This window comes from Lytechinus variegatus, chromosome 2 (genome assembly GCF_018143015.1).
Source record: "Lytechinus variegatus isolate NC3 chromosome 2, Lvar_3.0, whole genome shotgun sequence".
Classification (NCBI taxonomy): domain Eukaryota; kingdom Metazoa; phylum Echinodermata; class Echinoidea; order Temnopleuroida; family Toxopneustidae; genus Lytechinus; species Lytechinus variegatus.
Genome location: NC_054741.1, coordinates 30709864 through 30724483, shown reverse-complemented (window position 1 = coordinate 30724483; position 14620 = coordinate 30709864). Strand labels below are relative to the sequence as shown.

Below are 14620 nucleotides of genomic sequence, written 5' to 3'. Positions count from 1 at the left end.
TGATTACTATTATGTCCAAGTTTCATGAATCAGATCCATAAACTTTCAAAGTTATGATGGGAATTCAACAGATATCCCCAATTCGGCCAAAGTTCATTGACCCTAAATGACCTTTGACCTTGGTCATGTGACGTGAAACTCATGCAGGATGTTCAGTGATACTTGATTAACCTTATGTCCAAGTTTCATGAACTAGGTCCATATATTTTCTAAGTTATGATGACATTTCAAAAACTTAACCTCAGGTTAAGATTTCGATGTTGATTCCTCCAACATGGTCTAAGTTCATTGACCCTAAATGACCTTTGACCTTGGTCATGTGACATGAAACTCTAATAGGATGTTCAGTAATACTTGATTAACCTTATGGCCAAGTTTTATTAACTAGGTCCATATACTTTCTAAGTTATGACATTTCAAAAACTTAACCTCAGGTTAAGATTTGATGTTGACGCCGCCGTCGCCGCCGCCGTCGGAAAAGCGGCGCCTATAGTCTCACTTTGCTTCGCAGGTGAGACAAAAAATGAGAACAGTTCTCAATCATCCTTCCAACAAGGCTTAAAGTAAAATCCAACTCCTTAAAGTAGATAACTTTGCCTTAGTCTTTGAGACTGAATAAATTTGACCTGCTGGCCAACTTAATAGGTTGCTGGGCCTGGTCCTTTGACATGATCTTTGATGAAGACCTGATGTACTACTACTAGCTAGTAAATTGGCAATTCGTCCACTCGCCACATGGTCTACCTTCATTTAGTCTTATGCCATTCCGTCCATCAACATTTCGTCTAACAACCATTTGGTCCAATCAACACTTTGTCTAATCACCAGTTCGTCTAATAACTAGTTGGTCTAATACCCATTTTCTTTTCATTCATTTTGTATAATAAACACTAGTTTAATTAGACCAAATGGTATATGGACTAAATGGAAATTGGACTAACTGGTTATTAAATGGGATGGCAGATTAAAATGAAAGCAGACCATGTGATGAGTGGATGAACTGATGGTAGACCAAATGATAGTAGACAAGTTGGCAATTGGATGAATTGGCAGTAGACGAATTGGAGATAAACCCTTCCACATGTAGCTTAGAAGTACAGGTAACTCTGCCGAAGTGGAATCTTTTCAGACCACAGAAATCTGTTTGACCCAAGATAAATTCGACTTTGAAGAGGTATATAACACATGTTTTGAATATTCTGGTCTGAAATACTGCTTCGACTTAGGAAATTATTCGACTTACGGAAGGTCGACTTAGGCAGAGTTATCTGTTAGTCACACACGTTTTTAATAATGTCTAAAAAAATGCATCAACGTGGACTTATTATGGAAATTTATCCGTGGTACCTGTATTATAACAAAATAAACACGATATAATGTTCAAACAGTAACTTGATTCAAGCTTACAAATTAGATTACACATCTAAAAAAATATTTCTTAAATTCAGAAAAAATAGCAGTTGCACTACAAGAAAATAAAAAATTTCAATTACAAAAGAATATTTACATAAGTATATTTCATTTTAAGTGATTGATCACACATACTTTTACATAATGATTGCAGAGAAAATAGAATGGCAATTTATCTGATTGGCAAGTAAGACGAGGAAAATTTAAAGAAAAATCAACCACCTACATAATTCATTCTTGGAATTACTGAGGAAATGAAAAAGAATTATAATCCATAGTGCAAACCCAAATGATACAATTTTCCATGATTTCATTCCAAATTCATAATATCTGAGATTAAATGTAAATCCCAAAAGGTATATCACCTTGAAAATTATAATCTTTAGCTACATGTATGAAAATTAAATAAAGGGATCAGTGACATCTAATTTCAATGTTATCAATATATTCTGAATTGACAACTCCATTGAATACCATTCAGGGTTGCTGTCAATCGCAGAATGGAGAAAGCCAATCAACATCATTGTTGCATGTGAGGTTGAATATGATTGTGGGGAGTGGCACATGGTACATAAGTAAAATTTGCATAAGTTTTTTTGTTGTTGTTGAACAAGATCAAGGACCAAGAATGAAAAAGGACCAGTTCTTCATTAACAGCCTTACAAAAAAACACAAAAAAAAAAAACAGGGGCAAAGTGCATTTAACCCCAAAATATCAAAAGCAGCCACTCAATAGTTGCAAAGGAGACTCCATGACTTGCTGCCAGTGTCAATTCAAAGAGTTATTTATAGGAATACAAAAAGAAAATAAGAGGAACCTGGGAAAAAAATACAATTTAATTTACCCTGTTGGAGTTGTGATTCAAATAAATCAATACCCTGATAGAATGTACATATCAAAGAAAATCAAGAATCAATATTCTAACTCTAATATCACTTAAAACCTGGTCTAAAGTTGCAGTCCAACTATGGATAGGCAAATACAACACAGGTCTCTAAGAGTAGTACAGGTTGACTATCAGGTTATAAAGAGTACTGAAGTGATGACATCACAAAAAACTTTTCATGCATTCCAGCGTTTTTTGATACCAGATTTTGGAAGAGCATGATGAAAAACCACCATTTCCAAAATTTGATGAGGATCGGTCAATGGGGGCCCGAGATATGACTTAATAAATACATAATTGGCACCATTCTAGTCAATGTATATTTGGCCTGGTTCTAAATGTTAGGAACCAGGCAACTAATACACTGACTTCAATGGGGCTAATTAGGTCATATCTTGGGGATGCGGGGGTTTTTCATCATGCTCTTCCAAAATATGGTACAAAAAGCACTGAAGTGCAAAAAGTGAAAATTGATGACATCACACAACAGGTCCTGGACTTAGGTACTCAACAGACTATGGCACTCACAATCATTCGCGTCAATGTGAAAAAAAAATCAACTGAAATATCTTTTGTAACCATTAAAGCATGGAGAAAGAACTTCATACACATGACACTTGCTTCTCATAATTTTAGCACTGACTTGAACCATGGCTTAATTTAAGCAAGTCTTCAGAAGATAGGCCTTTGAATCTTGCAATACTGCATTGATACTGAATGAAAAAAAATGATACAGTATCACTCGAAACAAGTGGGATGTATTCAACAACACCACAGAAATTATTACTTCTTCTGATCACTACATAATGATTAAGTATATATCCACTTTGCTAAGTACAGCTTGAATTGCCACTTCACCCGACAAAAATAAAAAGAAAGAAAGTTGTCCGGTAAGTATAATGAGAATGGTGATGACAAATCTTATTTGATTGATTTTTAAAGATTTTTTTAAAGATTTTGAATAATTCATTTTGGGAATGTTACTATTTGACCATGCATATTTGCATCATATTAAGTAGTCAAAGGGGACAAAGCGTATAAAAAGATTAGAACAAGGAGGCTCCTTGATTAGAAGTATATGTAAAAAAAACATAACATTATACCTTGGAAATATAATCTGAAAATTCTATCTCAATGATCATTTAAAAAATAACATATCTGTAAAAATAGAAATTAAAATAAATCGAATACTGAGGTTTTCATTCAACAGCTGCATTGAACCATTAAGAATGGCCCTTTTCAAATACTCACTTTTTTCTAAAATCAACAGAAATTCTCCATCTTTTTATACACACTTTACAGTAGGGCCCCATTTCATGCTCCCCTACTTTATACCGTAGATGTTTATTCAAAGAGGCATCCCAAATCTATACATTGAAGATCACTTTCGTTCATTAAACTGAACCTTCATTTCACAGTGGAATCTTATCAGGTGGGTGTTTCATAAAGCTTTTTGTAATTTAAGAGCAAGATTAAGAACAACTGGTAAACCTTTCTTACGTGCTATAAATCACCAATGTGCTTCTAATGGTGAATATCATTAACCACAAGAAAGGATCACCAGTCGGTCTTAAAATCACTCTTAACTTACGAACAGCTTTATGAAACAGCCCCTAGGTAAGAACACAAAACGGCTACATTAATATATTTTTTCCTGTGAACTTATAGTTCAGAAACTTCCTTTTTTCGCGATTGTGTGTTCTAGCTCAGTCTTCATTATAAGTCACACTTCTTTTTTTTTTTCAAATACGAAAAATAAAAAAAATAACACAGGAATTAATTTCTGTCATCAGACATAAAACTCTTCATTATATACATGTTTATATTCTTGCCTTCAGCTTTATTGACTAAACTTCTCATCTGATAGGCCGAAATGTAAATAAAACCTCATGTTAACCTGCCCTTCTGAGAAAGCAAACGTCAATAGGGGTCACATTGCCTCTTATCTCAAATTTGGGAGAAAATCCCTTTTTGAGATAACAAAATCTGTCAAGTGATATCCTGTGCAATTATAAGATCTCCAACTTGAGATATGAAAATATACTGTGCCATGGCAAGGGAAGACTTCTCTATTTGATACATAATCTTATGGCCGCCATGTTTTTATTCTTTCTCAACATCACCAAGTTTTGAGAAACAACGATTTGCCCAGCAGCACAATACAATTTTTAACAATTATCCATTGAAATGATAATTTGACATCAAATTGCACTCAGAGAAATAACATTAACTAAATACTGCACTTAAAATTGAACTGTGTAAATTTTACCTAAATTCCCCTTGAATGAGAAGCGGTTGAACTTGAGTATTCCATCCCCTTGGGTTTTTCCCCCTTTACAACAATGCAGCAAAACCTTATTGTGGTTTCATGGGAATTCTACACTCCTTTCACTTTTTAGTATCAAATATCGAGTTGATTGAAAAGGGTTATTAAAGTTTATGGAAACTTATATTTTCTTATAATGTACACCACTACACCCACAACCTTTCTTCTTATAAAATACGATTTATAGGCCTAATAAGAAAAAGTTATAGCAGAAGATTTTTGACTTGCTAAGCAAACTTGACCAAAATCATCGCTCATTAAACAAACGAGTTACAATCTGAATATTTGTACAATTTGTATATTGACATACTACCCAAGCTCATTTCAGAATGACAATCTTTTCTTTTTAACACACATATGGAATGCTACTTTTGATCAAGTACAAAATCTGAAGTATTATATACATGACGTACAAAATATGATTTCAAAAATATTTGTGAAAGATAAAATCTGATTAATGATCCATTGGTAGGAATAGTCTTTCAGGTGCATTTGTTTTTTCTGGAACACATACGCTATACAATAAAAATTGCTTGAGACTCATTGCATTGAGAGTTATGGGAATACGTCTGGCCATTACTCATCAACTCCAATTGTTTTTCTGAAGGTTGACCTTTGACCTTGTCCTGAGATGACCCGGCTGCTTGGTACGGTATTGGAGTTGGCATGGTGTGATGATGATGGTCATCTAGCTTCCTGTGAAGTTCTCTCTGGGCCACTCTTAACACATACACCGACAGGAAAAAGCTGAAAAGTACCTGTAGGAAAAGGAAAAAGTCGAAATTTAAGAGATCTTAATTTAGCAGTGAGTAACAGCAATGAGTAAGAACATTTTTAGGAATTTATGAATGAATGATCTAGCCTGTTTCATACTGTAACAATTTCTATAACAAATTTACTATAAGCCAATCAAATTGATGGATTTCAGTAGCTTTTAACTGTTATTGTGTCCCGTCTTCACTCTTGACATGGTGTGATTTGTTATAAGTGTCAAATATGTGTCTGTCTGTCAGACTAGGTTTTCATAGTGGATACATGTATGTACTGACACCAGGGTCCTGTATTACAAAGAGTCATGATTGATCCAATCAATAATAACTCTATGGAAATCCATCAGTGTCATAATTTTTTTTTCTACAGGAAATTTGCACAATGTCCTTTGTAAACAAAACGAATCACAGTGAATTTTCAATAAAACAATGAATGCATGAATATACACCATAGTTAGAAAATATTTCGAACAAACATGAATAATACATGTTGACGTTGCTGGCCGTCCATACTTACAATTGATCGCATCAATCGTAACTCTTTGTAAGATGGGGCCCTGTCACAAAGGGGAATGATAAGAGGGCACAGATAATCAAATACACACTTCCACCTTACGTTCCTTGCTTTAGAGGGCATTTTCACGCCAGGGAAAATGAGTTGATTTACCATATTACTAACATTCCAATCAATTGATTACGGTAGAGGGAAAAATTAGCAATATGTGTTTTAATAATGGTTTGCCCCTCTCATTCTTTGTCTATTCACAATGTTCTGGCCCCTTAACAAAGTTTAGCCACTGATCCTACAACTAAATTTTTTAATGACCGATCATGCACAATTATGAATGCAATCAATCATAGAAATCAGCCTTACAATTAATTAATCACTAATTAGCTTAATATGTTTCCCCTACATGCTGCCAATGGCTCAGGGTAGATAATACAGCATCACAAAAAATGCCTACTGGTCCTGAAAACTTGATTCAACCCTGTTACTGGAAAATGCTACTCTTAGTGTAAAATTCCCTATGAATTTATTTATTCATTATTTCATTTTAAATATGCACATAAAAATTGACCAGCACATGCTGAAAGGGTCAATTTACAAAAATTCATGAAGTACAATATAACAAAGCATCACAGTATTCTATATCAAAACTTATGAGAGCTAATACTTGACACCATCCTCACTGCCATCCTAAAACTAGTTTGGTGGAAACTAGTTTAACATGTAATGAGAATGGTTGAAGCGATCTTCCAAACCAGTTCAGAAAACTACCTCGCAATGTAGTTTTGAAGATCACTTTGCCTCGTTAAACTGGTGAGGACACAACCGTTCTCCGGGAAGCGATCTTCACACATTTCGAGCATGCTACTCAACACGTTGTATATGGAAGGCCTATGCTGCGGTTTCAAATTTCGCATGAAACATGTCACCCCACTGAGTGTTCCCATAGCAACGTGAAGTCCTGCTTTACATGAAGTGGTTTTGAAAGCCACTTTCAGGTGATCAAATGGAACGCTAGCAAAGCGATCTTCCAAACTGGTTCCTGAACTGATTTCCAGTATAAAACTAGTTTTAGAAAGTATAATGTTGACTGTCTTTAGAAGAAAGGGACTTTACTTACCTGAGCTATAAAGAACAAGGAAGATGAATGTTGATCCTGTATATCTTGGACGGAACGAAGGGACGAACCCATGTAGGAATTGAGAAACTGGGTAGGTAGAAGGCCCAGGAATGATGCTAACATGAATGTTGATACACGGACATTGGACAGCTGTTGATGAAAAAATATCAATAAAAAATGACAAATAGAATAAAATAGCAAATTTTGATTTAATTATCAGAGAAAATTTAGGCAAGCTAACTAGAAACAAAACATTTAAGAGATAAATGACTGCCATTGACGGTTACAGGCGTATACCTGGGGATTCTAGAAAAAAAAGTATATGTGGGCATAATGCTAAAAGTCACCAATAGGTCTGAGTCATTGCGTTTAAAAATCTTTGAACACTAAAAAGCAAAAAAAAAAAACTTCCCCAAAAGTTGCTTGAATTACACATTTCACATCTTTTCATCCATGAAAAGGCGATCTATATTTCCCTGAAATCATTTTCATTTAGTTGTAAACTAACTATTATATGTAGTCCCTCATGCAGACTTTCCTGTTGGTAAATCTAGTGTGACATCGAATGAAATTGATCTTTCTGAGCCAAGAAAGAACAGAATACTCTTAATTTGTCTTAATAGTTTCCAACTAAATAAAAATAGCTCACTTGCTACTCACTGAAAATAGTAAGGGTCAATCCACTCCAACAGTAAGTAGATATATGAGCAAACACGTCATGCACTTTAAATGAGAAATCATTCAAACCATTGAAATATTACACACCAATTTGATCAGATTTTCTCACAAAGCAAGCTACATATAGCTGATTGCAGCTGCATACATATAACATGATCAACTTGGCAGTGAAATCCTTGGTTCAATTGACCACAAAGACGCACTTCTTCTGCAGCAACTGTCAGTCAATAACTTGTCAGAGAAGCAAGCAACAGTGCTTTGCATGAAGCAAATTAGAGTAAAATGACGTTATTTATGTAATAATAAAAAAATGAAGTTAAAATGCGGTAAAAAAAGACTGGCCTGTACTTACAGCAAAGACTCCATTCTGTATCCCAAAGGGTATCGGGGTCAATCTCGTCAGAGCAATAACTTGGAATCCATGATCACCTTCCACCACCCTAACAATCATCTCTAGCTTCTCTGTCATCAGGTTCCGTCTTATCAGGGAACTAAGTAACGTCCTACACACAAGTAGCGCACACACGGAGCCAATGGCTACTGTCACTATCACAACAAATGTTCCAAAGGCGAGGCCGAAGCGGTATCCGGCGACAATGTTGACCAGGATATAGCCCCACGTCATGGGGAAGGAGAGGAAGATGAAGAGAACAAGAAAGAAGAGAAAGCTCTCGGCATCACCGGAGTCAAGCAACCATGAGAGAATTAACTCCACCTGAACAAAAACAAAAGAAAAATGTACAAATTTTAAGATAGAGAAATGTACACAGAGAAATGGAAATACATTCTAGAAGTAATAAGATACTAAAGTACATGTAATAAAGGGAAAACATACATAAGAGAACAAATATCTGAATAAAAGAGGGGTATAAAGTCAGAAAAAGGGATCTAATTAAAGTAATTATAGTTTAGTCTGCTCTGCAAACCCTTCACTCCAGTTAAGGGTCTGAAAGTGCAGCCTACTTGTGCCTTGTGTACTGAAGGGAAACACCAAGTTTTGTACGTGCTAGTCTTTGCGTGGAGACACACTTGCTGATCAAAGTTTCAATCAGGGTCTGTGCTAGCAGACTAATTATAGTTTGGAAAGAGCACTACAAAATAAACAATCTTCAGAAATATCACATCACTTGAGCAAACACACATACATTCATGTGCACATAATCATGTCATCTCAAAATAAACATTTATCTATACAGAAATGACAAAACAGGGGGGGGGGATGTCATAGAAGCACTGAATAAAAGGTTACACAGGCATGTACAGAATAGCTTGTATGGTATTCACTTAAGAGGTACATTTATATAGAATGAAAATTGGATTCTATCATAATAAATCATAACCTATAACCTATTGATACTATACTCATTCTGAGAAAAGCTCCACATGTTATGTGGCAAACAAAGATTGAAGTACCGGGTACACCTGTATGTACATGTACATTTATTGTGGACACCAGATGTTCAAATATTTGCCTCAGATAATTTCAGTTTTTAGATTTCATATCCTCCAGATCTTTAATTAGAAGGTTCTATGGGGTAGTTCAATATTTGCTTGCATTATATTATTGGATTAAAGTCCTGAAACTGTGCTTTTATACTTTAAAACATGGAATTGATAGTGTAGCTGGCAAACAAACAAATCTCATATTGTAATATAAGATGATAATAATTCAAATATCAAAGAGAAAGAAAATCAAGTGAAATATTTATTCAACTCTCTTTCATATATCACAAAGATCCTTATTAGAAAACAGATTTATAGAGCAGATATTTGGAAAAAAAAACTGTAAATTTAGGCCTAACAAGTGAAATTCCTTTCCACATGCGAGGGTTATATGAATACAAATATTGTACGAAATGTAGGTACATTTAAAAATTTTCCTAGCGTCTGAGCAATGTCTAAGAGTTGCTATATTTTAGGTACCGTAATTCATCCACAAATTCTTAATACATTTCCACTGTATATTGGTTGATGTCGTTGTGATGGATAGATAATCAAATGAATAGTTGGCACAGTGTTGTTAGGTTGTAGGTAAATTCATTTAAATACCTACTAATAGACACTCCTACCACATTTACCATTATATTTTGATGGGGGTGTGCCTCACAAAACCCTGAAACTCCAAACAGGGAATAATTTTGCTTTACAAATTTGAACAGCATTTGGGTCATAAGAGAAAAGCTCTCAACTAAGTAATGTACAGTCCTATGTAAAATATGTTCTACATAAGACTTTATGCATAGCAGTCTATCAAAAATGTGGAGCAAATTGTGATGCGATACCAGAATAATTTTTCTGAGGAACTGACTACAAGAGTAAATATTGGGTCTTGGGTACTAAAAATATACCGTGCAGTGTGAAAAACAGGGTCTATGGAATGGGATGGGGGGGGGGTGATGACCCTAAAGCTATTCGATCAGCTACATGGTCACACAAAGACATATGTTGCCAATTTTGCTACAAAGAATAAGAGCACCAGTTGGAAAATCTACTGTCTACTGGGTAGTGCATGCTGGGAACACTAAATCAAAGTGCCACGTTCCCGACCAATGTATGCTACCATCCCCCCCCCTCCAAGACTATTATATGTAGAGGCTATATATGCCATTACCATTAAATTGGTACTTTGACATTAGGGTCAGAAAGAAGAGAAACAGAAAAAAACTTGACATGTTATCTTACCTCTTGCTGGAAAAGGAGAAACGTTGATAAACCAATGAGCGAGATGGCTGAATACGCTGTTAACCTAGGACACACCTTCACGCAAGGGAGCTTCCCAACGACAGATGACAGACATGACCTTGGACCTGAAGCCCCGGCACTCACAACCAGCTCCCTTGAACAGCATGGCAGTCTTGAACAGCAGGCCAAACTGCCAAAGTGGCATGCATGTCCTGGAGTTGAAGAGGCGGCGGCGGCGGAAACCCCACCCCCCGCTGCGGACATGCAGCAGTGGCAGCAGCTCAAGGATTGGCCGTTAGATAGCATTGATCCCAGACAGAGGCACTTCAAAACCATGTTGTAGCTGGTGCCTACAGTTTCACAATGCAGCTCTGTTCATGAAGCCACTGTGACAGTGACTATGATGCTAAAACAATGTTATCAAGAAGAATTACCACCCCTCTAGGTAGTTTGCATGTTAAAAGAAGCCACAAAGTTCTCCCTCGCCATTTCTGGCTTTCAACTGATAACGTTATCTCCTTTCGTTATCTTAAGCTTAAAACAATCACGATATGTCTACAATTGCATCTACACGAGTGACATGATGTGTACATATAACCTACATGCACATCCGAGTGTCAAGGCAGGTCCAGCATGTTTGATTTCACATTTACATGAAGTCTATCAGGCTTAATATCAGGCATTAATGTGAATTTGGTGTGGCTCATCAAAAATTAACCTTGTCACTTGGATGTAAACTGGTCTTAGTCTCATCAGCAGACCCCTTTAAACTCTCCCAGTCACCGAGTTTGTACAAGGTGCTCGATCATAGCTTGTAGTATTATCAAAATTGATAACCTGATTATCAGTCAATCCACATTGAATACTGTCCTTCAGAACATGGTCTTCAGCCTGACAAAGGCATACTCGTGGAGAGTCACATCTGAAAATAAAAGAAAAAGAAACTCCATATACTATGTATAAACATATTACAATATAAATCACTCATATATTCCATAATAAAATTATAAACAATGATCCAATCCATCCTTTACTCCCAACACTACTGAAATTAACTGGATATACATGTAGGCCTATTAGTTGGGCCAGAATAAATCTCCAAATTGAACCACATTTGTAAAAACATTCCTGATGACCATCAATATCACATGCAATTGACCAAGCAAGATTGAATCAGCTGACTTTCAGGCACAAGCATGGCAGTTACATAGAACCTAGGAGGGAATTATTGTTATCCAGGATACTCACCCTCTCATACTGTGCTTTTACACCAGTCTCAATATTAAAAAAATACCAGGGGAGCTTTTCAGGAAAAGTTTTGTCAGTAATTTTCATGGACTATTTTGCTCTCAAGTTTCAACCAATCAGATGCTAGGATTTGCAGTCTTAGCTCATGAAACACTCCCCTGGTATATTGTGCCATCTTGAAAGAAAATACCTGCAATACTCTGTACTTTTGAAAATCACAAGATCTTTTGCGAGAATTTTCCCAAGGTCACAGGGATATTTGATGCGTTTTGCTAATTTGCTTGCACCAGCAATAACTTTTGATCAATGATGTACATGTAGTAAGGCAAGAAGAGAGCAGTCTGCTGTGCAATCCCTTCACTCGAGTTGAGTGGTCTGAATGTGTAGCCTACATGTACATGTATATGTACAATGACTTGTGTATGCTAGTCTTGTTTGAAAACCCACTTGTTGATCAAAGACTTAGGAGAGAGTGGGGGCATCCTTAGCTGTAGGAATACACAATTTGTTTCAGGCTCATAATAATTACGAGACTGTTATGTCGATCATTAAGGTCGGTGTGATTACAATTTACAAGAAATATTATTGGGTATTATTTAAAACAGGTTCTTGATGGCCATTTTAGTGACTGGGTTGGTGTGAATACATGCACACAGTACCTACAAATTGAAGGGTACATTGGATCAAGGACATCTAATGATCTAATCAACAATTCTGTTCCTGTGGGGAAATAGATATAGTATTGAGTGTAGTTAAATCACTTCCACATATGCAGGGTAATTGACAATGGAAAAGAATTGACAAGTGAATATCATATGTGTCCATGGGGTTTCAGAAAGCTCCCTAAACAATTATTTTCCATGTTCTGAGTGATTATAATGCACTCCTTAACAAGCATTGGCCGTGTGAAATCCTACCCTTTAATAACAAAACAGTACCCTTGACAAGGATTCCCTTAATTTGACCCCCTGAACAAGTACAGTGCATAGTTCAACAGCCCCAGCAATCCTTTATTCAGTATGTGTAGGGAACATCGGGGTTAGTTGGAATGCCGGGTAAGTTGAAACATTGTAATTTTCATACAACAGTGTTATAGTATAAATTTTTTCTTGCATAAATTTATTTTACAACCGTTAAAGAAAATTACAATTTTTCAACTTAAATCCTGCATTCCAACTAACCCCGATCTCCCCTACCGGTATGCACATTTGAGTTATGATCAGGGGAGGATCCAGGGGGGGGGGGGTTATTTCCAATCTGTGCCCCCCCCCTTGAGATTCATAGTCAATATTTTCAATTTCATACACAAGTGAGCCCCCCCCCCCCTTGAGAGACACACCAAATATTTTTATTTGAATTGTGTCCTTTTTTTGCTTGTCAAATTTTCAGCAGGACAAAATGACCTTCATTTATTAGTAAAAACTTTTTCTTCATTATTAAAAGGAGGAGTATGCATGCTCAATATCTCGAGGTGATTTTCTCTCTCAATAAAATATGACTACGAAAGCCCTGTTCCCAGAAGTGAGCCAGCCATCGTGAGGAGGAAAAACCTAGAATTTTAGAACTGAATACAGAGGCATATAACATGCCTACATTCAGAAACTTTGCTAGGTATCCTAGGTAAATAATCTAGATCTACAAGCTTCACATCAGCTTTATTGCACTGTTTGTCTCATTTCCCTCCCCCTTTCCTTTTGAGGCCTTCATCAATTTCAAGCTCTAAGCTTAAGATAAAGGTCTCCCACATTTCAAAATGTACTATGTGATATATGTATATATATGATTTTTTTCTGCTATTTTTTGTAATAATTGAAAAAAAGAAGAAATTTATCAGGTATGAATATATCTTAATTAGGTTATTAGATTGTACATATGTATATGTTATTAATTATATCATTTACTTATTATGTCATGCTAAGAAAAAATGATTTCACTTGTATGATTTTATTGGAATCTGGAAATAAATAAATCAAATTAAATCTCTACATCCAAGTAAATCCAAGTAAGGTACATGTAGGCCTACCCACGGCAATTTTTCCATTTCCAATATTTTTTCCTTTTACTTGCCATGCCATGCCTTCATACAATTACAAACAATGAAATATCTAACGTCATCTTATAGTCTAGATCTAGACTCTACTACTAGAGATCTAACTAGGCCTAGTCATAGGTCTCGTGCATATGGGCAGTTCCAAGGTAAAGGAGTGACATTCAAAAACAAATTTTTGCATTCAAACAAAGATATCACCCATATTTGAATAGTTATTTGCAAAGAAATGGTACCTGACAGTAGTTGCTGAAACCCACTTTTCAAAATAATAACATTTGTCATTTTGATCCAATGAATTAATGAGATGTGGATATTCATAAACATGGTTACGGAGTGACGCAAAAACGGACATGCATATTTGAGGAGAAAACATATTGCTCAAACTCTGTGATCTAGAAATTGCTATCGCAATTTTAATTTATTGATTGGATTCTATGTTGTTCTAGCTTCAATATGCTGTATTACATTAAAAATTGGTGCATTATTTCATTAAATACGACTTTAAACGTAAACCCATACCTGGTTAGTTATGGAGTGACATTAGAAATATTCACCTGTATAAACAGGCAACGTAAAATTAACTTGTTTTAAAATATTTGTTTGATATTCATGTAAAATGATGACCTTCAGATTATCCAAAGAAAATTTTACAAAACAAGCAATAGTTTTCTGTTAATTTGAAATCAAGTAAAAAAAAATATATGTTGTTGTAAAATGATGACCTTCAGATTATCCAAATGAAAATTTTACAAAACAAGCAATAGTTTTCTGTTAATTTGAAATCAAGTAAAAAAAACAATATATGTAGTTGTCCCATGTATAGAACTTCTTGTATGATTTGGATTCTCCTCTAAAGAGATGCGTAAGAAAAAAAATGTGACTAATTATGTTCCCCTTTTGTATTTATGAAATTCCATATATGAGTTTTGATAGAAAGATTT

At 35.5% G+C, this 14620-nt stretch overlaps 1 protein-coding gene across 1 annotated transcript; it reads right to left on the bottom strand.

The window, feature by feature from the left end:
- Positions 1-4621: 4621 nt before the first annotated feature.
- On the bottom strand, positions 4622-11302 carry LOC121407818 (transmembrane protein 64-like). Its single transcript, XM_041599041.1, has 4 exons — positions 10382-11302; positions 8052-8414; positions 7022-7171; positions 4622-5381 (listed from the first exon to the last, which is right to left on the bottom strand). The coding sequence occupies exons 1-4, from the start codon at positions 10715-10717 to the stop codon at positions 5139-5141; spliced, it is 1092 nt and encodes a 363-aa protein (XP_041454975.1). The 5' UTR covers positions 10718-11302; the 3' UTR covers positions 4622-5138.
- Positions 11303-14620: the final 3318 nt, after the last annotated feature.

What these genes read in the sequence shown, in the direction of transcription:
- LOC121407818 (XM_041599041.1), bottom strand. Translation starts at nt 10,717, where the DNA reads ATGGTTTTGAAGTGCCTCTGTCTGGGATCAATGCTATCTAACGGCCAA. An exon ending in TTCTCCTTTTCCAGCAAGAG is followed by an intron (nt 8,415 to 10,381) that starts GTAAGATAACAT and finishes GTTTTTGTTCAG; the next exon opens with GTGGAGTTAATTCTCTCATG. An exon ending in TACAGAATGGAGTCTTTGCT is followed by an intron (nt 7,172 to 8,051) that starts GTAAGTACAGGC and finishes TTTCATCAACAG; the next exon opens with CTGTCCAATGTCCGTGTATC.